Consider the following 24,351-nt stretch of genomic DNA (forward strand, 5'->3'; position numbering starts at 1 on the left):
TAATGCCCATACCTGGCCATAGTCTGTCCTGAATACAACAACTCCTTCTGCACAGGAAAGAACAGTGCTGGGGTAATGCTGATTATTTTCTCGCAGCCAGACCCGAGACCCCTGCAATAAAAAAAACACAGAGTTACAGATGACATAACAGAAAAACTGAAAAAAGAATTCTACTCACTATTTTTCTCTGGAAATACTCATCAAGGAATAGGAGAGAAAGAGAAAGTAAAATCCAAATGAGCAAGTAGAAGAAAAGAAAATAAACTCTTTGCAAGTATTTGTTGGTTTCTGCTCAATCAGTAAACACTAGAGAACTACATTGAAGTGCCTTTTTTTTTTTTCTTTCCCCACAAGTTCCTAAATGCCGGCAAGAGCAGCTGGAGCCAATCCTCTGATTCTCTGAGTCATCTGTCTCATGCTAGCACATGTAAAATTACAGAAGAGTGTTTGAATTTACACACAGTTTAGAAGATACTCCCCAAAGCCATCTGGCTCCTTACCTGTTTATTTTCAACCTCAGTCAGACACTCCCAGCACTTCTATGTTTCACCTTTTTTCTAAACTACTTCCCTTTATAGGGTTCTCCTCTCTCGGCTGCACAACAATGCAGAGGATTATAAAAAAAAAGACCAACTAGTAGCAAGCAAGATTACAAAGCACTGGTATTTGCTATGGAGGCATTGGAGACACTATCAGTGAGAGATCTAAATCAGTCTAGTAGAGCAGGTAGAACTTAATCCTGCATCTACCACCTGACTGGTAGATGCAGCATTAAGAAAACAGTAGTATCTAGCACCGAGAACAAGGGAGGAGGACCACAGCAGATGCTGCAGCTGCAGCAAAAGCCATCCCATAAGCAATAGTCACTCAAGTTGTTCCTGCATAGGAGAAGACTTTAGCTGGCATGAAAACGCTGAGCAGCCATGACCCATGGCCTGACTTCCCACACAAACTTACACTCCTGTTCTCTTCAAACTTCTGGCTCCATATCAGGGCAACAGGATTTTAGAGTCTTTCAGGGAACAGAGATTTTTTTCACTGGAACAGCCAAATAACCTCCTAAAGAAAAAGAGTGATAGGAAAAGTGCTGGGATATACCCTGACAATCATAAGGCTTGGGGAAACCAGACATAAAGTCTTTTTAAGGTGGACGTAGTGCAGTCCTAAAAAATAATCAAGACAAATACCGATTTTTATTCTGCTGCCTATTTAAGGTGAGTAGCCCGTGAGCTTACCATGAACTTCAGCCATACTACAAGCTACATATGCTTTTAGATAATGTTGAATAAATGTTCTTTTTCCTTCTATGACGGGACAATAGCACCACTGAGACAAAATAGTACTCATGAAGGATTTAAAAACTCTTGCTGTTTGGTTTTCCTAAATGGGAAGAGCTCACCTGGACACAAGAGGACAAGGCAAGAGCATCCCTCTTTATTTTTTGCCAGTGCATCTGGAAAAGGAAATGCTTTCCATTTTCAATGCTGCAAATGCCTGTGGAGCATTTACCCTCTAACTTCCCAAACCTCGAGTCAGATGGTTTCTAGGTATACAGCAGTCCTGAAACAGTTCAAATGCAAGGCTTATCAACTCAAAAGTGCAGAGTTAGGGCAGACGGAAGTGAAAGGAGAGCGCCAGTACCTGAGGTGGGTGGGAGGGAGAAGGGGACTGGGAAACAGTGGGGAGACAGCTCACCAGAAGTGCTAAAAGCAATAGATAGGACTTTAACATTAAATTCAAAATCCAGTACCAGGAGCTGGAACACTTCCACCCACTCTCCTGGGTCTACATCAGACTCTGGTCATCAGAAAACCCAGGGCACTGCTCAGTTTTTATTCTCTTGAACACCACAAACATCCCCATGCTGCCTCTTCCAAGGGTACCTCTCACCCTGCACTTCCCAGAGGATAGAGGGCTGCTGTGAGGGCATTGCTCTTGGACGTCCTCTGCTACCTCTGCACCAGAGCCAGCAAACAGAAATGTCCTGTGTCCCTCAGGTACAGACACAGGAGAGTTGACAACTTTGAAGGCTACACATTTGGTACTAAGGAATATCTACCACAACTGCCATGTATAGACGAGGGTTTTTTCACAATTAATGCAGGTGCTGCCTTCAGCTCACTACCCGAGAGTGAAAACCTGAGGCTTGCAGCTGCCTGTCAACCCCTGTGGGGCTGAATGATGCACAGCCCACTTAATTCACTGTGGAATGGGTCTAAAGCCCATAAGCATGAGTGCACAGCAAGAGAGACACATGTGATGATGCACCCATGCTACACCATGTCATACAATGAAAGCAAGGCAAGCTGAGCCTTGCCTGGGATTCCTGCAGGTCCTCAGCCACCTCACTTCATTCCTGCATCACAGAAGGCTGAAACTGACAGGGACCTCTGGAGAGCCTCTAGTCCAGGGGCTTGAGTAGGCTCACATAGAGCTGGCTGTGAAAGCACTCCGACACTCCCACAGTAGAAAGTGTTTCCTGATGTTCAGTGAGAGCCTCCTGTGTTTCAGCCTGTGCCCACTGCCTCTGAGCCTGTCACTGAGCATCACCAAGAAGAGCCTGGCTCCCTCTTCCTCTTTTATCTTCCCTCCAGGTATTTGCACACATTGGTGAGATTCCCCCTGAGCCTTATCCAGGCTTAAGAACTCTAGCTCTCTCGGCTTGTAGTCCTAGGAGAGAGACCCTTCATGATCTTTCTGGTCCTTTGTTAGACCCTATCCAGTATATCCATGTCTCTCCTGCACTGGGGAGCACACAACTGGACACAGCACTCCAGCTCACAGCTCACCAGGGCTGAGCAGAGGGGTAGGATCACCTTCATCAACTTGCAGGCAACACTTCACTAACATGTTCAACAGTAATGTCTACAGAAACCTCACGAGATGAGATACTCCTGACTTAGCACAGAACACCAGAAGAAAGAATCCTCAGCTCATTAAACCATCCCACTCAATCAGACAACCACTGTTCCACGATTGAATGTTTTGCTGTTATTAGTGCAATTATTATGGCATAAAATGAATGGACTACAAGATTGTCCACCTCTCAGAAAATTTTTTATTTCACTTGTCTTTTCTGCCTAGACCTATAACTCCACAGGAACAAGGCAGAGCCAAGCTTCCCCCCACAGCAAACAGTCATAGTTTGGTACACAAATTGCAAGGGATTTATTGATGGTGGCTACTGTCAGCATCAGGCTCTGGAGACCTGGTGGCTTGAGCGGCGGATGCATGTACTGTTGTCACCCCAAGCAGCAGAGAGGATTTGGTCCCAGCCAACACGCACCCTCCCACCCCAGAAATACTTTTGCCAGCCTGCTGCTGGACACTAAAGTTCTGTCCTGGTCAGTCTCCACCGTCTCCTTCTACGTGAACTCAATCCACTTAAATGCACACAAAAAGAGCAAATAAAAACCTATCTGCCAAAATGCAGTCAAGCTTTTCAAGTGTTTCAGGACAACCAAACTCCTGTTATCCCACTGGTTTATTACTTGCCAGCATCTCAGAAGCTCAAGTAATGCGAAGTTTATGCTTTCAAGAGCAATGAAAAACTTGTAAACATTAAGCTGCAACAAAATTTGCCAAAACCTCAGCATTCAAAATAACCTCTCAGAAGGAGGAGAATGTTTTCCATCTTGAAATTAAATAATTAATGCTGCAAAGTTTTTTCTGGCTATGAAGGGGAAAAGAAGGGGCCTGCACAGAAACCTTCACTTGGTTGGGCTAGTGCTATAATAAGCTTTTTAAAGCAGAGAAAGGGGTTGATTTAAACAAATGTACATTGTTAGGGGTCAATAGCTGCTATTCAAAGGAGGCTGGAACAATGCAGTTCACAAAGCCGGAGGCATCTGGAATGCAAATACGACATGTTCCCTGGCAAGGTAGCTCTACAATGGAGTGTCTGTCCATGGGCCTTCCCCTCTGGGTGGGGGCAAAACAAAAAGGTCTTGGCAAGAGATACCTCGCCAACTATGCAAGCTACAGACATTGATCCAGCTGCCATCCCTCTGCAGTGCATTAGCCATGCACCGGTGACAAAATCTTCACCAGTGCTTAATTTATGGACAAGACCTGGCGTACAGGACCCACCTGAGGAAGGAATCCTCTCAATGCACATCGTGGCTACATTGACCTCAACCTCTTTCACAGGGAGAAGCCTGGTGTCTTGGGTTACTCCAGAGCTTCCTGAAAAGCCAGCCTTCTGTGGTAAGAGGGCAAAGAAAGCCATGGAGCACTAACTACAGCCCAGTGTTTTTTATTTCCATGAAGTAAGGTTGTAAAAATACTTGGAATAGTGTTTGTAGAAGAACAGCTGTATGCCATCATTTCCGTAGCAAATAAATTTCTCCTGACTGCAAAACTGAAAGGAAATAGCTTTTCAAATCTCACAGCTGCAAGCCCACCTGGAGAAATCCTGGGTCCTTCTAGCTCACAGATTTTGGATGCTGAAAATGCAAACACTACTTCTTGTCTTCCTCAGTATTCTGTTTGTGGAGATGACAAAAATCCATTCATTTTTTACCTTGGATACATATGCTGAAAATCACAAAATTAAAGAAGATCTTTATCTCAATTAAATAAAAGGGTGGAGCATTCATTGCAAAACTCTAACTAACAAGTTAGATTTTATATGCATCTGTGCTGTAGGCTGAATACAATAACTGCACATTAATTACATTTTATATACATACAGATCATATATATGTCTACATATGAAAAAGCAGATACTGTATAATGACTGTGTTCTCATCTCAGTGCAAATGCTAGTCATTCACACCTTCAGATGTGAAATCCAGTCCACACATCAATGCAGTTGATTCAAAACAGTTAAAACTGCTTTAAATTAAGAGGAATGAATGTAGGTTATGCTGCATCTGCATTCAAGAAGCACATCAGTAGTGAGGCTTGGTGAAGTAAAAGGAACAATAGCCAATATGTATTTAAAGAACCTTTTGTTTATGCACCTCAGTAGCTTGGCTCCAAATACAAAGTCTGAGAGACAGGAAGAGAAGTTATTAACTAGGTCAAGCGGGACACAGCTTTTTAATACAAAAGGTAACCAAAACCACATTTATCGTCATTCCTTCTCTTTCCTAAGTCACAAACTGACAACAATTAAGGAGAGGCCACAAAAAGAAAGAAGTAATCAAGAAAAAGACCATAACTTTGCTAATTTCATATTAACAGTCAGTTATTGTTCTGAAAACTCACCCTTCCCTGTTGGCTTTGGCTACTGACAACAGTTAAATTTAGGTACCCAAAACCATATTAAGTGCCTGGCCAGACTACTCAGTGGAAAATTCACTGGAAGCTGAATATCCCTCACTGACTTTACATATATGAACCATTCAGCCTCTTGAGCATAAAACCAGACCTGTTCTTCCATATCTAAGTCCAGGGAAACAAGCAGTAATGGCCATTTGTCTGATATATTGCTCTTTAATTCAGAATGCTTGTCTAGGATACCTTGCACGGCCCGGCTTCCTTGCTGCTGCTTTCCATCAACAAAAAGCTTCCAGAAGAGCTTGTCATCAGTGGTGGCTGAATGTGGGAGCTACTATAAAGTTCTGTGGTTACTACTGTGACACAATGTACAAAAGGGAAATAAATGTACACTCCAGAAATTGCTCCAAGACAGTGCCACCAATAGGCTCCATTCCTCAACAGCCAGGCTACCCCTCTCTGCCAACTGTCAGGAATCAGCAGTGTTTGTTCAGGGATGATAGGGTGGAAAGGGATGGAGTTATAGAGAAGGACTAGTTGAATCCCATACACAGTGAGAGAAAGCCTAACTTTGTAAGTTTATTTGAAAATGCAATCTAAATTTCAGTTCCTTAAACTCGATTTCATGAACTGATTATCTACATAAATCAAGGTGTATACTTAATCGAGCTTAATGCGGTAAAATTACTTCTCAAACCCTTACTGTAGTATTCACAATTTCCTCAGAAAACACTCAGATAAAATGCCAACACCTTCTTCTCAACAAATTTAGTTCCATCTCTTACACAATTTTCTTTCCTGTTTTAAAGCAGAACAAAGCCATGAAGATATTTCCATGGGATATAACGCCAGTTCAAGGGGGGTTAGCTTCCTGCAGAGCAAAATGTCCTTGAAAATGAGATGTTTCTGTTGTCTGTCAATCTCCCACATCAGATCAAAGCACTAGCTCTCCTGCTCCTGAGGTCTGCACAACATCTGTTGACTAACCTTGAACAGGCTTCATCTCCTCCTGTTTCAGTAACTGGAGATAGCACAGAGCCAGTGATGGTGTACTACTTTAAAAACAAGAAACTGGATTAAAACATATATTATTACTGACTTGAAAGGGAACCAGAATAAATTCATACCTTCCTCAGCCCTTTGAAGGCACCAGCACTTTTATAAAACCACTGCTTCGTACAAGATAGTATTTTCTACATAAATTAAAAAAAAAAAAAAAAATAACTGCACAAAAGATTTTATCTTCCAATTCTGCCCAACACAAACAGCACACAGACAATGCTCTCAATACATGCAGGTAGACAAGCATGTTCCTCCTCATCTTCTGCTGCTGAGCGTGAAGACACTCATCACTAATAGACCTCAGTCAAAAGCCAGAAGGCAATTCCATCAAAAAGCAATTGCACTTCTCTACTAGAGCTTCTGACAATGTGGTTGTCAGCTCTTGAGGACAACAGATTTCTGCATGGCTAGGAAACAGCAACTTTATCACGGACTCAAAAGCAAACCCAGGAAGATACCATCAAGTCTCTTAGGAAGAGTTACTGGTATTGGTAGAGTCTAAGTTATGACTTTCATGAGAGATTCAGCAAACTTGTTTTGACAAGTTTCACAAAATACTTTTTTCACATTCAAGACTGCCTAACCCATACCCAAGCATCGTGGCTGCAAAAACATGACAGTGCAGGGGTTTGGAAAGCCCACTGCCATTATTGATTGTGGTCAATTAGACAGGCTGCTAGCAGACAACAGCTTATTCTCATGCCTGTAAATGTAAAGTAAGGAAACAACAGTTTCTGTGAAGTCGAGACAATGGCATTTCTGATGAATTCTGAAATTAAAAATCATTGCTCCAAGTACTACTTGGCAATTGACCATGAACAGAACTGCAAAAATGAAGCAGGGAAACACATACAGCAACTTCTCTCTATCTACTGGACCTACAGTTCGAGGTCCCACTTTACATCATCATCACTGGGTATCACAGACTTGCCTGGCTTACGGCACTGCCTCCACCACTCTCACCCCTTTCCCTTAGCTTGGAAGGAGGAGGCAGGATTTTAATCTGTTAAAACTCAGGAAGATAGGTAACTCAAAAAGGAAACACGTGGGTGAGGAGAAGGAAGAGGAGACAGCTACTGATGACAGCAGTGAGATGTAGGGAGCACATGGGCAAAGGAGCTTGGTGCCACTGTACATCTTTCTCTCAGGGTCTACATCAGGGCAGGGGGTAGCAATGGCCAGGCAAATGACAGACATCCCACTGTATTCACGGTCATCTTAAAAGCAGCATGTAATTCTCTCCCCCTATTTGAATTCTTAAAAAGGAATATGCAATACACCAAAAAAAAAAACCCTTAAAATTTATCCTGAGAATCAAACAAGCCCTAACGGTGCATCCACAGAATTCAACAGGAGTTGCAGTTCTGTCTTTGATGACAGCACGGTGTTGTCAAGCGCTCATATTTTTTTTCCAGAAACTCATTTTTTAATTAATTGCAGTCATGACCAGAAATGTGAAAACACATGAACAAAACAATAGCAACAAAAAAAACCCTGACAACAAAGCCAAATACAGAAATTCCAACAGGTATTTTAAGGAACCCAGAACTGAGGAAAGACAGCACATAAGAAAGCAGCAGGGGAAGAGAGACTCCACTAAGAATCGTTCACCAAAGCCTACAGCAATGAAGCCAGCAGGAGTAGCTGTCCCAGCACGACTGCCCAGACAAAATGATTTCAATCACCACTAGCTTCTGCTTACATACTCTTTGCCACATCATCTAGTCAGCTCTTACACTGCTGTGCAGCTCTACCAGTGACTCAGGGAAAAGGAGAACAGCCTGCCAAAATGCCTGTAGCTTATCCACCATGCCTAGTTGAGCCTGGCAGTCCCCAGTCCAAAAGCTGCCAGCTTGGCAATGCTTTGTTTATGCAACATGATATGCTTATAAACTCACATCAAGGGGGAGAAGGATTTTTAAATCCACACGTGTGAGAGAGAAATCATGCTTGCACTCCCTTCTCATTCCCTGCTTAAGCTGCCTTCTTGGGACTGGGGTTTCAAAGACCAATCAGGCAAAGCAAGAGTAGAAATTTCTTCACTACCCTCTTTGTTGGGGCTCAGCCACACAGTTTTGCTCTTCTTCAGAAATTTTGGTCTTAAAAACTTAAAAGTCACCTGCCACAGGTGGCTAATGGTCTCAAATCCACTTTTCACACGTTTTGCAAAACACCCAAGCAATTTTTTCACCTTCCTCTTGCCCCTCCTGTCTGGACAAAGCAAAGACCAGGTAAGCCAACTCACAAGCACTAGCCACCAGAGCATGGGAGAGACCAACCATTCTGAATCAAGGTTTAGTTTGAATCAGTTTGAGACTGAACTTGAGAGATGTTTCTCATTGACTGACTGTAAAGCCCAAGGAGAGTCTTATTTCCAAAGTGTGAACTTCTGCTTGCAAAAGTTCAATCTCATTTAAAAACATTTTGTTGAGGAGGAGCATCTTAATTGAGTACTTCAAAGCTGATTAAGTGGAAAAAGAAAAGAACATTCACTTTGGCACATTTGTTCTGAAGACAAATATTTACCACTTATTTTCATGAGACATTAGACTTTTCATTAGGTTCATTAGTCAAGCACTGTTCAGTTCTTAACATTGTTCTCTATGTACCTGGATATGGAAATTTTTGAAGATAATTCAGTACTAATCAATTTTACAGCAGTACTAGTTTTTCTACAGATGCTAGTTGTGCTACACAAGCAGGGGTATGCCTTGTCTAGAGGGGCATTATAACAATTTGAATTTGCAAAGCAGATGAAGTTTCTGATCAATATACATTTTCTACCTTTGAATAGTCTTTGTCAGCTATCTGATTTTACTCTGGTAGTACTAGTCAATGCCTTCTTGCATCAAGAAGCATCACCGACAGAACGCCAGTGTTGCACCTAAAAGCAAGCAGGATGAATTGCATTTAGTAAGGTAAGGACAATTCCTGGCTTCTAGGAAGCTCAGCATTGCCTTTTTCTTTTTTCCCTTCTCATGCCAAAGAAGCAGGCAATTCCAGGAAAGCATGCCTTTACTCAAGTGGGATTCTGGTGTGAAAAAAATAGTCCATATTAAACAGCAGACTGTGCAAAGTAACAAGCATACTTAAAAATTGTTCCCAAGAATAGTACAGCTTTCCAATTTACTGGCATCGAAGCACTAAAGTTTACAATTTAGTTTTATGTTCCATATTGCCAGTTTTCATGATCCTTTTACAAGTGTGAAAACATTAGAGGGACTTTTTTTCTGTATTTTGTTCACGTCTCCCTGTAACTCAAAAATACCAGTTTACACATGAAAAATTTTCATGAGTTGAAGTAGGGATGGGCAAGCAAGGAAAGTATTTCCAGACTCAATTGTTGCAAAAAACAGCTATAGGATCAGAGCCATAAGACAACAACAAACTGACCCACTCAGTCTATATTCTTTCTAGTTTGGGATATTTCCCCCCTCTCTTCTTCCAAGCTCCATACTAGCTTGAAATCAAAACTCAGGATTTTGTAGAGACACAGGGCACACTTTGGTGCTGTAAGATTTAGCAAGATTTTATTCCAAGGCTAAGAAAGTAACTGTGAAAAGGAGTGAGAAAACAGAATAATGGACCACAGTTCTTTCATTCTTTTATTAACAGAAACACTGATTATTGAAAATAGGAGAATTTTAAATGTCGGGTCATAAGTTCTTTTGCGAAGTTGTATTGATCCCCTCACACTGAATTTACAGTTGATGATTCAGTATGCTTCATGTCACTTGGCATCTTTCTTTTCACAATATGATTGCTACGTACCATCTCTTGCTGCGTATCCCCTCTTACCACAGGGACATAAGTATCAGAAGTAGGTATTTTACAGAGAATTATTTCTTTACTTGGACAGTTCATGCTTCAGTTTGGGTGGCTTTTTTTGGGATTTTTTTTTGTTTGGTTTTTGTTTGTTTGGGTTTTGTTTGTTTTTGTTGGTTTTTTTTTTTTTTTTTTTTTAATCAAATTTTGGTAAACTATATGGGGTTTGCCCTAAAACACCAGACGTCTTTGTTATCTTTGCCCATCTATAATGTCCTTTCGATGTCCACAGGACCCTGCATACAGGTAAACATCTACAGAATAAGGGGAAACAGATGAAAAACAGTTGGTAAAGTAGGATGTGCTGTTGCACCTGTACAGAAGCCTTTTCAACAAGCATTTCAGCCTTGCTTTTCTGAGGCCCATCTGACTGGTCTGACCCCTCGCTGAGGAACAAATCCCAGCTACACTTTGACCACAAGCAGTTGAGAGGTCTGGGCTGCTCAGACCTCAGCATTTGGAGCTCAGGTCCTCCATTCCCATGAGCCACAGACTCACCAAGCAGCTTCCACCAGCAGCCCCTGCTCCATCCTGTTTACGCGCTCCACTAAAACTCAGGGGCAATATCCTGGGTTCGGGACAAGCACCTCTTCACAACACCAGCTCCAACAGATGAGACACCTGGGCAGCCCAGCAGCCTGCCCCACACACGTGTGGTCCCTCAGGGTGGGCACAAGGCAGCGCACCGCAGCTCAAAGGCAGGAACGGGAGCCCAGGGAAGCCTGCTGAGGATTAAACACATCATATCTACATCTAGCCAGAAAAGCGTGGCTTTCTGGCCTGCAGCAAGCGGGTAGCAGCAGCACTGAGGCACATTTGGGAAGCTTGGGCCGATGTTATCGAGCCTTGGGCAGACGCTATCAGGCTTGCAGCATCATAGAGAATGTGTCCAACACAGGTAATGAAACAACTTGAGGTGTTGGGGAGCCAGTACTACATTTCCAGGACCTAATCATCCTTAAAAAATAAATAAATAAAAATACTAAAAATCCAGGTGGTAAGGAGGAGGGGAGTCATACTCCTCTATGTCTGAAGCCCACCTATGTTGCCTGACTTCTAGAAGCAGGCTTGGGAAATGGAATGACATCTTTGCCAGAGCAGGGATGTCCCAGAGAATGGCAGGCAACACAGTGTCCTTCCATGCTCTCCCTCCTTGCCTTTGGCAATTCGGATGAACGCTGGAAGAGCCGACACTGCCACTAAAGTCCTAAGTTGGAAGGCTAATGTTAGCAGCTTCCCACACTAATTTGTACACTGCAAACCACAATAATCACAGAGCAACTCCAGATTGCCTGTCTGGAGATCACCTGATGAAAACACAACCAATTAAGCAGAACATAATGGCACACTTTATCATTAGAGGGCAGAGCACAGGCTTATTCCCATGCACCCGAGGCAAAAGGCTGGCAAGCACAATGGATGCTCATGGGGAGCCCAGGGGATGCAGAGGTACATTGCAGTGAATGCTGAGCTCTGCCTGAGCTCAGCCTGGCTCCTCACACAGAACATGCGTGACCAACCTCACTGTGGGAAGGGTTTGGTAACTCAGAAGGATATGTGCACTTCTTTTGGTGCATAATATCTGATGCCTTTTGCCATCTGACTTTCTGAATCTCACTGCCTTGCATGCAACAATGAAATGCACATCTTAAAAAACAAGAGCAGGCAGGCAACAGCACTTTAATTAAATCTCAGTGGTGTAGGAAAGCATTCGTAACACACAAACCGGTATTGTGCTCCTACACAGAAAAGGAAAAGATTCTTTGCTGAAGAGTTACGGAAGCTTTAGTCAACAGAACAGAACTAAGAACCTAAGTAAAAGAGTAATCTGGGTAACAATGTTTACATATATTTTCTCTAATTTTAGAAGAGAGGGAGTGGCAGGAAAAGAGTTGAAGAGTGACCCTCAGTTAGACTCCCCAGCACACCTGTGAAGAGACACACAGGTCTATACACACTTGGAAAGAAAAAAAAAAAAAGTGTATTCCACTTTCCATTTATTTATTTTAGAATTAATCCACATTACCAGCATCTGAAAAAAGGATACTAAGAGGACTCTCTGAAATTATTACACCTGTCTACAATCCTGAAGAGTGTCCCTTTTTCCATTGTACTATATCATCTTTTTTTTGTCCTATGTACCCTGATCAATATTTTGGGATGCCTGGGAGGAAACACTCCCTGACACTTTGGTGGACACTTCTCTTGGGCTTGGAGCAGACAGGAGAACTGCTAGCTCTTCCCATTCCCTCCTCCTCCGATGATTACCTTCTTCTCCTCCTTCCCAAATCAGAAACTCAGAAAAGACTCCCAACCAATCTTAGAACTCAGCCACAAACAAAGATGTAAAACACACAAGATTTAATCACCATTGTCTTCCAATGTTTTTCAATTTTCTCTTGAATATGAAGAGAATGTGTCAATCTGCAAAGGATAGAAGCCTATAAACTATATACCTTGTTACTCAATTCAAAATTCATTGTTTGTAAATGATTTATAAACGGGATCTAACCTACCAACCATAAAACAAACACAAAGGTGTCAGTTAATATGAAATAGATGATTATGAGTTACTTCTCAAACCTGGGATCATATGTTTTTAAAGAAAAATAAATTGCATCAGGCAGTTGAAAACACCTAATTCACTTTGCCAACACACAGGACAAGGAAAATTAGGTGGCAGTAGTGGAAGAGAAATTAAATCCCAGCCTGGTCTCCTCCTCAGCTGTTGCATAGTATGAGCAGAAGACTGTCAATCAGGGCTAATCTCCTCTTTCCCAGAGGCAATGCGACACCAAAGCAGGCTGCACAGGTGGCATTTTACACTACTGTAATATAGGCAGAAGGTGCAACTTAGTATAAAAGAGTTTGGGATCCATGTTAAAGGAAGATTTAGCAATAAAGTTTATTGCTAAATAGTGGGTAAAGTTAGAAATCCATGAAGTTCAGATAAAAGCATTTCCTGCACGCACTTTGAACACTTTTTCATTTTATCAACTTTAAACTTCTCTCGGAAACAAGGTGATGGATTGTCTGCAATGCTCCCCACTGCAGAGCCCAGCCACTGCTGATGAATACCAATGGTATGCAGCAGTTGCAAGGTAAAAAGGCAGCCTGAAACACTGCATTCATTATGTTCAGCCACCCAAGGTCACAACCCTCTGAAAAGCAATCTCCTGCTTTTTTGCTTACTCCACTTCTCCCTGACCAGATACATCTCCTTGCAGTAATGCTACCCTTATTAGGGTATCTGTTTTAATTCTTATGCACTTGTGCAACTATAAAATGAAACATCTAGAGGGCAAGTCAGCAGAGTCATTATGGCAAGTCATTATTGCTTTTACTGGTATTTTTCCTACACATTACATTAAAAAAGAAATCACTCCTTTGAAGTTCATTCACTACTGAACTGTCAGAAGGGAACACCATTAGCAGGAAACAGAGAGCATGTCTTCTTTATGAGCAAACCCTCTCTCCTCCTGTCATAGACACTTGCACATCATACTCTGGACAAATCCAGTAATTGCATATTGTTCCATCTCACATCTACCGACAAACCCCAAGGCAGTCATACAAAGCAGCTTACAGGTTCCTTGGATGTGCAGTGACACGCCTTTCCTCATGGCTTGCAGCACCTTTCCAAAGAAGTTTAAAATCCGCACTCCACCTTTCAACAGAAAGGTGCGTCACGTTTCCTCATTTGCAGGCACACCTAGAGACTTGACACATTCCCATTCTGCATCCTTGTTTTCATCCAAGGACAAGCATCTACTGTATGACTCTAGTATTCAATTTTTTTTCTTTCTTTCTTTCTTCAGTGCATGTTTACAAGAGCTGGTAATTGTCAAAAGGGAAAATTACTACCGCAGCAGTAGTAATTATGGAGGGAGCAGGAGAAGCAGAAACACAGAGAAGTTACTTCTGTAATTTTTTTTTTTTTTTTTTTTTTTGCACATATGCATGTTTTACTGTACAGCAGGTTGTTGAAGATTTAATTCAAAATGAAACCACAAAGCAATGAGAAGAGCTTAACCAAAGAGAAGTGATTTAAAGCATTACCCCCTGACAAAATCGGCATTTATCTTAGAGATAACCAGGAGTAAGGAAATACATCTGGGTTCAGACTCTCTTCTGGTTTACTACATCCAGTGTGAAAAGCATTATTAAACCAGGGCTGAGCAGCTACATGCCTGTCAGCAGGCAAAGGACTTCCTCAGCCAAATGATTTTGACTATACACTGTAATCCCCCAAGGGATGCACCATTCATATATCATGGTGGGAACCCTTTGCACCTAAGGCCTTCTCAGTAGCCAAGGGGACTAGCTCAAGCAAGCAGTGAAGCATTGCTGCAGCAGGGAGGCAGAATTTCCCCCCCACCCCCGCCCCCCATTTCTCCAGAATCAGGTCTGAAATAAGATCACACTCTTTACTAACTGATGTGACCTACTCGGGTCAAGATGCCAAACTCAGCCAGGAAGGAGATCCTGTTTCCTTCACACAAACACCTGCCAGCTGTAACTGACAGTCACGTTTTCCCCAGCCTGGAAGAACCTCCAAGTGCCAGCTGTGGAAAGCTGTGCTTCCCCACATTAGAAAAACTGGAGACCACAGGAAGGACTGGCAAGAACGCAGCTGCTTTGAGACAGAGATGCATGAGACAAAGAAAGGCCACGAAGATGCCTGGGGGTACGGAGCAACTCCTACAAACAAGGACAGTTGGAGCTGTTTAGACTGGAGAACAGAAGGCTCCAGCGAAACCTTTTTATGGTCTTTCAGTACCTAAAGTGGGCTTACAAGAAAGCTGGAGAAAGACTTTTTGAAAGAGCGGGTAGTGTAAGCACAATGAGGAACAGCTTTAAACTGAGACAGGATATGTTTACATCAAATATAAGGAAGAAACTCTTTACTGTGAGGTGGCCCAGAGAACCTACGGACGCCCCCTGCCTGGAAGTGTTCAAAATAGAGCCTGGATGGGATTTCGAGCAACCTGGTCTAGTGGAAGGTGTCTCTGCCCAAGGAAGGGGAGGGCGCACGCAGAGGAGGGTTGGAACTAAATGGTTTTTATGGTCCATTCCAACCCAGACAATTCTACGACTCTATGATATCCAAAATTGAAATTCAGCAGACTTTCAGGCTGGTGAAAGTACTGAAATGCAGAGATGTAGCGGGTGATTATTTGCACATGAAGCAGAAGTATCTTTGTGGCGAGCTCAACATGTACCACCAGGCAGGGGATCGAGCTGCTGGTGAGAGCTAACAAGACCATAGCCAAAAGCAAGCTGCTCTTTCCACTCTATACATCTTGTCTTCAAGAAGGAGTCCGATTTCACACATCATCCAATACCTGAGACTACCCACAAACATAACATCACAGAATCATTTAGGCTGAGAACGGCATCTAAGAACACTGACTACTCAAGTGCATACCTAAGTGTCATGTCTACGCATATTTTAAACACCTCCAGGTATGGTGATTCCATCACCTCCCTTGGCATCCTGATCCAAAGCTTGACAACACACTCGGTGAAAAAAATTTTGCATATATCCAATCTAGACCTTCCCTGGTGCAACTGGAGGCAGTTTCCTCTTGTCCCATCATTTGTTACTTGTGAGAAGAGACCAACCCCATCTGGCTACCATCTCCTTACAGGTATTTGTAGAGAGACACCATTATCAGTCAACAGATAGATAATATGCACAGATCAGAGAGTAACCTAAAGTCTGACAAAAACATAATTTTCTCCTACAAGGTAGCTGCTCCAGCAAATTTACACATCCCTGCTCTGCATCTCCCAGCTTCCTAGCTCACCCTGCCACCCAAAAAGTATGCTGGAAGCTATGAGTCAACACACTGGACAGCAGGTTCTCACAAGCAACCCTCATTGACCCTAAAGCCCAGGGAACCATGACTGTTCTCTTCAGTTACCTCTGAAAGTCTACTCAGCAGCATGAACGTTTACATGGAAATTCATTTTACTTTGCAATGAAATACATCAACCAACTCGTCTGTAAACGTTTGAACTAAATCAACCAACTCCTCTGTAAACGTCAGCCCAGACAATTCCATAAACATCTGCTTCCCACAGCGTGGTGCAGTTTCCCAGTCTGTGAGACCTGGGATGGCTTTGCAAGCTTTCCATCACAAGGATGATGCTTTAAATTATCAATGAAGAAGCTGACTGCACAATAATTTCATATCAAAGTATCAGTGTGCCTAAATTAATAAGCAAGTGCAGCACTCAAAATGCAGTATTACTGACTCTTCCCTGCCCAGAGAGGTGCTTATTCTTAAATTAAAAAAAAACAAAACAAAAACAAAAACAAAACAAACAAAAAAACAGCCCTAAGCCCTAAAAGCAGAAGTAGTAATCCAAACAAAAATCAGAGCAAATGGACTTCATAGTAGGCCTGCAGAAGCTCAGACTGGGAATTTTCCATGACTGCTTCACACAGTGCTATTAAAACATATTTAATTGTACATGCTCATTATCAGATTTTTATGGAACAAAAGAATGCAAGTGCAAAACAGATATAAATGACTTCCTCTGCCTATATTCAGACAGTTTCTTTTACTACTTTTCATACTACTAATAAAGTCACTCCTCATATTACTATGCTGTCAATAAAAGAAAAAAAAAAAAAGAACCCAGCTATTTTTTCTGTTTGGGTGGTGGTTCTTGCCTTGTTTTGTTGAGATTTTTTAAGAACTCTTAGGTAAAATAAAATTACCTAAACACTACTGAAAAAAACAACTTTTCCACAAATCCTGAAGCATGGAATTGTGCAAAGCAAAGCATTTTTGGCTAATTAGTGTAGAACAGAAGAGGATTCAGAAAATCCTCCTTAGTTAGAAAGAGCACATGTTTGATTTCAGCTGATATGAATGTGACACAAGAATGAATGATTGCTTCTTCAGCCCAGACCTTCTCTGAGAAAAATGCTCCAACTTGGTCACCTGGAGGGGTACTCAACCCTTCTGAATTACCTTCAGAAATGTAATTTCTAAAAAAGTGAATGGTTTCAAGCATGTGACTAATTATTCATAATGCTTTAGCCAAAATTGTATTTTTACTCTTCAAAAAACAAACACAACAGTCTCTTATCATTAATCTCAGTGGCAAAACTGAGAAGCATCTTGCTCATGATTACCAAAATACCCAGCCTCACAAGATAGTTTTGCTGAAGCAAAGCTCTGAACTCTAGGAAGTAGGAAACATGAAAAGTCGCTTAGGCTTTACTCCAAATAAATGTTGCAGTAGCAATGCATTCCTACACTGCCAGCTCTGTATTAGCTTCCTCCAAGCTTTTACTTGGCTGGTCAAAAAGACTTGGCCTTAAAAATAATTAATTTTCTTTTCAAAGAAGTCATAAATCATCATCTCAAAGTGGAGCAATAACTTTCTGCTTACTGCACATGCTACCTCTAACCCACGATGCAGCATATTAAATACTTCATTCTGCAGGCACGAACAGAGATTTCCTCACCTCTAAGGAAATTAATCTTGAGTCCTCAGAGCAGTGTGCAGTGGAAAATATTGCAAGCCACAGGGACCATGTGCCTGCTGCTCCTCCTCCGAGCAAGTTACCCAGAACTTGGCCCCTGCCCTCCGTAGATCTAGTTTTATTTGCATGGGTGCAATCTCCCAGGGAGGGCAAGAGCCCTATTTACACACTACAACTCTCCCACCCAGGGAAAGGGAAAAACATATCGGAAAGGGGAAAACATATTGGAAAATGAAAATGCTGTAGTAACTGGACAATCACGACAAAAGCAGAGTGAAGCTTCTGTTGAGGCTGCAGCACTTCCCCACGTGCAGCAATGCAGTTTAAATCATTCAAATCCCACGACAGCATTCACATGATGTCACCTTCCCCTCACTGCTCATGAGCCACTCTTCCTACAGTTTCACTGTTATTTCAAGTACCAACTCGTCTTTATTTTGAAGAAATTACTATAATTTCATCATCATTCTAGCTGCTTACCCATAAGATGAGCACAGCTCAATTCTGGCTGCGTGTTTATCACTGAACACAGATCTTTTGAAGAGCGACGACACAACATTGTTTTGGTCATGTTTTCTGCTCCCTTTCATGTTCAGAGAGACACGAGCATATTTGTCTATGCACAAATGTGATTCTCAGAACTTCTGTGTATATTTTCAGATACACACAAGGTTTCATGATATTCTCTTCTCATAGGAGTCAAATCCACACCTCACATTCACATAAGCAAGATTTCATTTGCACAGAACTACAGAATCTAGGCCCATAGCTAGTATGAAGAGACACTTGCTCCATTTTCATTCATCCAGATCACATTAAGACCCACCTCAAACATATCCAACTTCCAGAGGTAATACACAACTTCAGCCAACTTGCAAGAAGCTTGTTTGGGTTTTTTTTGCCTAATATGCTGTACAAGTCTTTCCCTCAGCTAAAACTGTATCCATTTATTTTTTGCTGAAAAAATATTTATGGACATGTTTGCAGAAATAAAAGATGTGAATCATTCCGTGGTTCTTCTCTTGCAAAATAAAAAGCTTCGAGCAGAAATTTTCCCCAGCAAGTTGATTCTTGAATATTCAAGACTGAGCATGGGTTGGTGATGGATCACCATGAGTGCACACACATCCACACCCGCTGTTCCGGAGGCGGCTGCATGAGTAACACGGAGTAACATGAGTAACATGCTGCACCACAGGTGTGGAGCACTGCTTGCCCGTAAAACTCAGTTACCACTTTACACAATAATGTGGAATGTCACGTGAAACTTCTTACTGCTCATTTGGAGCAAAGAGTAATGTCCAGTTCTTCTTTAAGTCTATTTTCTACACCATGTTTCCAACTTGGGACTTTTTGCTCCTAACAGCAGCTCTCATGATACCATCTGGTGCCAGAGAGACAAAGGCTGATGTGTAATCACCCCTATCCTGCCCTGAGGCAATTCTGTTGCATTGGCACAGGTAGGAACGACATGACACCCGCTCCTTTACTCTCAACTTCATCCACTTCGTTTCTGATAACTTAAAGGAAACGTCATTGAACTTGGCCTTCTGTGTGCCAATATGGCAGCAGTTCTTTGTAGTCTTCCAAAGACAGTAGTCTATTAAGGACAACTTCCTAAAAAACAAACAAAAAAATCTCCTATGGATCTTGTGGATCAGTTTTGAACATCTTCCCTGAAAAAGGCACCAGGGGTAAATGCTCTTCTCTCAATACATGCCATGCTGTATAGGTAAGGAGACAGCTTGGTGGCTTAACTTAAAGAAATTAAGTAGAAATGAAAAACTGATTTCCGTCTTTCCAAGGACATGTCTGCAATAAAAGCAGCTCTACGGTCAATGTCCGAATCAATGGAACAATGATCCTGAGGTGGGTTAAGAAGCAGTGGTAAGTTAGACAAGTCATCTGCTAACAAAGCCACGTCTTTGTGTGAAGAGCACAGAGGCATGATTGTGGCAGAGGCTTCCTGCCCTTACCCGTGACAGGATGGACACGGCTGCGGAGGCCACGCCAGGCTGTGCCTCCCACTGCTGCCCACACGGGAGCTACGGCAGCCATGCAGAGGGGCCCTGCAGTGTGCACTGCAGATCTGCAGAAGCTGTGCTTGGACCATGGTCACTGCTACTTCAATACAACTTGTACCAAGATCAGCAGTAGTTACCTCCTGGATTTTAATCATTTTTTCCTGGTTACTGTTAAGGGCATTTTTGGGAGTTTCCTGAGTCCCCATAGATGCAGTGTTCACAGTCATAGACTGGTTTATGTTGGAAAGGACCTTTAACGATCATCTAGTTCTACTTTCCCTGTCACAGTTAGAGACATCTTTACCTCAGTGTTCATTAACTCTCCCACAGCAAGCTTGGATTGTGATGTGTAAGAAGCCAAGTGACTTGCACTCAGCTAGAAATGAAAAACAGGAGGTATTTCAGAAAACGCTTCATTTTAAACACGTTATGACTCTGCTCTTACTTAGGTGGGACTGTGTCCCATATTCATCATGAGATTACCATGCCTTTACTTATTTTAAGTAGAACAACATCAGGAGCTAAATTTACGTAGAAAAAATTACACAACCAGGTACTATGCAGGTCTAGGTGTCAAATTTTAGAAAACCAAGCCTCAACACTAACTCCCCCTGCTTGTTTTGGGTTTGTTATCTTTAGACATGATCACATAGCTTAGCTATGCATCACCAAAACCCTAAAACTGTTCTGTGCCTTTAAACCTACCCACCCACAAGACTTTGCTTACCCAGCAACTTCCCGCTCCTGCCCCATCAGAAACCGCTATTGCAGCCACTCATTTGGGAACTGCCAGTATCTACTGTTCAGAGAAGCAAAACTCACAGACTGGGAACATTCTGCTCACCTGCATCCCCCATGGCTCAGGAGAGACCTTCATAACATCCACCCCAGCCTCAGAAGAGCTGCTGGGCAAAATGCACACAGGGAGCTGGAATCCACAATGAGAAGGACACTCAGTGCTAAGCTTTGGACTCAGGATAAACCAAGAGCACTGCATCTTTATTATTACTTTCCAGTGAAGCCCGACACATGTAACGTGTCCACAAACACACTTGGCATTAAGGGGGAAAGAGGACACGACACATGTCACTGCTCGGTCAGCCAACACCAAGGCAGAAGTAATATAGCTCTGAAGATGAACATTCCAGTTCTGCACCACTAAGTCAAAGAGAGAATAATTATTACTCAGCTATTCAGGCAAGCCCTAAAATCCTTCACTTAACTGGGCGAAAATACAGCTAAGCATAGAAGGGAGTTGTTTCTTAAACAAGGACTTTTAAACTAAAAGTGTAATTTGTGGGTTCAACACTGTACACAGTGCAATAAAGACCCAGAAAGACCCAGACTGCACTTGGTGCCCTTCTGAATAAGGTTAATTCCAACACCTGGAGCCTAGGAAAACTGGCCATCTGTCTGAAGTGGTGCCCAAACTCCACAGGCAACCCCTGGAGTCTTGAAGACTCTGCCAGGGTCCCCAGGGCATTCTCAATGCATTGCTACTACAGGCAGGTTTGTTGCATCCTCCTCACTTCCATGCTATTGTCCCCAAGGCGGAAAATCAGTCTGCTTCTTCATGAGGTTGCAAACCATGTTTCATTTTTCAAAAGACAAGGCCAATTGACCCATGCCTGCACATTAGCTACTCCCTACACCATTTCCATATTGCTCACATGATCACAGATTTAGGTTAAAAACAAAATTCAGAGTTTTATCAGAACTGTAAATGTACTGACAGAATAGACACTCCCCAGCAGGGAACATAACTTACTAAAACTGAAATGATTCATAAACTCGTGTATTTATTTCAGACTGGGGCCAAACAGCTTTTGTCACTTATTCAAGTACGCTTGAAAACCTTCCTTTGAGCAGAAAACAGCACAAGTGGAGCTATTTTTAAAGCCATCTAAAAAACGGCAGGGCGTGACATACCTTACTTTTTACTACATGGTAAAGATGAAAAACTGGAACAACTTTTCTCTTTTATCAGTCTGAGGGCCTAAATGAGTAACTTTATTTATAGCCACTAATGGCTACTACTTCTGACCTCATTTTTTCTCCTCAACAAACCACCTTTCCATCAGGGAATACAAGCTTTCAGCAATTCAGACATTTATGTTATTCTTGCTCAATATGGCTTTTGAGCTGTGAACAAGCTTCCTAGGTCATTGGGAAAAATAAACAAACAAACAGAATTTTTTTTTTACTGCTTCAGTTAATTCCAACTACAAAGGTCAGAAAGAGGGAGAAGCTACACAAACTAATCAAATTTTTTTTGCTTCTCACCTTGAAGCAGTTCCTTGCCATATATTTCCTCCTGTGCAGTCACAGCAGCTGTGCCAAATAATTTACTTAAATTGAAGAAATGTAAAAAATACATGTAATATACAAGAATCATAGGTAACATCAGCATTAGTAAGAAACAACAGGTTAACAGAAGGCACAAATATCCTGTTTAGATCTACATCAGTAAACAATACAACATATTCTCTTCCCCCACGCCTTTCCTTTCCATTGGCACATAGGGAAAGGAAGGAACAGCACAGCATTGTGGCTGCAGTACAATAAAATATCAGCAAGCTAAATAAATATACACACCCACAAAGGAACCAGCACCTGAGAGAGTCATACCTTTGAGCTAACTGACACAACCTTTTCTTTTTCAAAGCACACACAAGGAGCATCCTAACCTCCCGGTGGTCTCAGACCCTTCCACAAGTGAAGATATAAAGAGCAAACATCCCAATGGTCTCAGGTACAGACTACCTCCAGCAGCCTCAGCAGCAAAGCATTTGCCAAGTGACAGAGAACTCTTGACAATTTTTCCCTTTTCTAACAGTTACAAAGATCTAATAAAAATCCAGGTCTTTCTTGAAAAACAAGTGGTAATACCACAACTGGACTTCTGGAGAGAAAGAGCCATTTGCTGACTATTAGTTCCTCTGGTAGAGCGTCTGGAACAAAATGAGTGGAAAAGATGATCACACAGTAACAAAAAGTAGGAACTTCAGTTCTCGGCAGAGGGAAAATTTTATTACAATCATTTCTGCCACCCATGAAGCACTATTAAGAAGGGCCAAAGTCCTATTTTTTGCAACATATGTTACAGCAACTTTCTTGAGAAAAAAAACCCCAGATTTCTCCAATATGGCTATACCAATGCTTCTATTATCTAGAAGCACATCATTGCTCAATACCACTAAGAAAAAAAAGATATTTAAAAAGATTACTATAAAATGCAAGGCTTTCCAAAATTCTGGCATTTATAATGGAAGGAGCTGTTGACTCCCTCACAGGAAGACAGGTCCTGCAGAGAGACCTTGACAAATCAGAGGTATGGGCAATCACCAACCATATGAAGTTCAACAAGGAAAAGTGCCAGATTCTGCACATGGCATGGGGCAGCCCTGAATGTATGTGCAGGCTGGGGAATAAGAGGCTGGAGAGCAGCACTGTGGAAAGGGACCTGGGGGCCCTGGTTGATGGAAAGTTGGATATGAGCCAGCAGTGCCCCGGCAGGCAGGAGGGCCAACCCTGTCCTGAGGGGCATCAGGTACAGCATCGCCAGCCATGTTAGGGAGGAGATTGTCCGGCTCTGCTCTGAGCTTCAATCTTGAGTCCTGTGTACAGTTTTGGGTGCCACAGTATAAGAAAGGTATAAAGCCATTAAGGAACATCCAAAGGAGGGCCACAAAGATGTTTTAAGAATCTAGAGGGGAAGCCGTACAAGGAGCAACTGAGGTAAATCAGTCTGTTGAGCCTGGAGAAGAGAAGAGTAAGGGGAGACCTCATCACTGCCTACAAATTCCTTCTGAGGGAAAGCAGAGGGAAAGCAGACTCTTCTCTCTGGTGCCCAGCGACAGGACCCGAGTGAATGACATGGAACTGTGTCAGGGGAAGTCTAGGTTGGATATCAGGAAGAGGTTTCTTCACCCAGAGGGTTACTGAGCACTGGAACAGGCTCCCCAGGGAAGTGGTCACAGTACCAAGTCTGACACAGATCAAGAAGCACTTGAATAATGCTTTCAGGCACATGGTGTGATTCTTGGGGCATCTTATGCAGGACCAGGAGCTGGATTTCAGTGATTCTTGAGGGTCTGGTCTCTTCCAGTTTAGGATATTCTATGATTCCATAATACTGAAGACCCAACCAGCAAATACACTCTCAAAACCAACAGCTAGGAAAACTCCAGCTGGTTAGAGGACAGCACCAGAAGATTATTCTACAAATTTGAAAGGAATTACAATTTAAAAGAAAAAAAAAAAAAAAAAAGGCTTAATTCATGCATTTTAAAGCAGTTGCTGTCAGACATTGTATCCAACAAGGAGCCCCCTTTGAGGAGCCATCCTGCTAAAGCATCTGCGTCTGCTCAGACACTGATGTTAGCGACTCTCCTTCACCTCCCCAGGAGTCCCTGGGGACATCCCAGAAGCAGGGTGACCCCATGATCTGCTGCTGCAGGTGTCTGGTCCTTTGTTGCCTTAAGCCTTTCTTATCCATTCAATTTAGCCACTGATTTATGTGCAGCCACTCTTCTTGCCTAACGTCTACATGCAGAGTGGGAGGCACATCCCTGTGCTCTTGGACAGTCACAGCTCATATTGCCTACCAAAACCTCTGATGCCTTCCAGCAGGAAAAGAAAAAAAAAAACCCACAAAAATCCCAGGAAAACAGCAAAGCTTTGTGGCCGCTCTGACTGCATAAAGCGACTGTG

The 24,351-nt window shown here is 42.4% G+C and overlaps 1 protein-coding gene across 1 annotated transcript in view; it reads right to left on the reverse strand.

Moving 5' to 3' along the window:
* Nucleotides 1-24,351, reverse strand: part of MYO10 (myosin X) — a 163,737-nt gene that overhangs the window by 128,697 nt on the left and 10,689 nt on the right. Inside the window, exon 2 of the mRNA XM_040064682.1 lies at nucleotides 13-111. Within this exon, the coding sequence (XP_039920616.1) occupies nucleotides 13-111 (99 nt within the window). The remainder of the gene's footprint in view (nucleotides 1-12; nucleotides 112-24,351) is intronic.

This window comes from Hirundo rustica, chromosome 1 (genome assembly GCF_015227805.2).
Source record: "Hirundo rustica isolate bHirRus1 chromosome 1, bHirRus1.pri.v3, whole genome shotgun sequence".
NCBI lineage: Eukaryota > Metazoa > Chordata > Aves > Passeriformes > Hirundinidae > Hirundo > Hirundo rustica.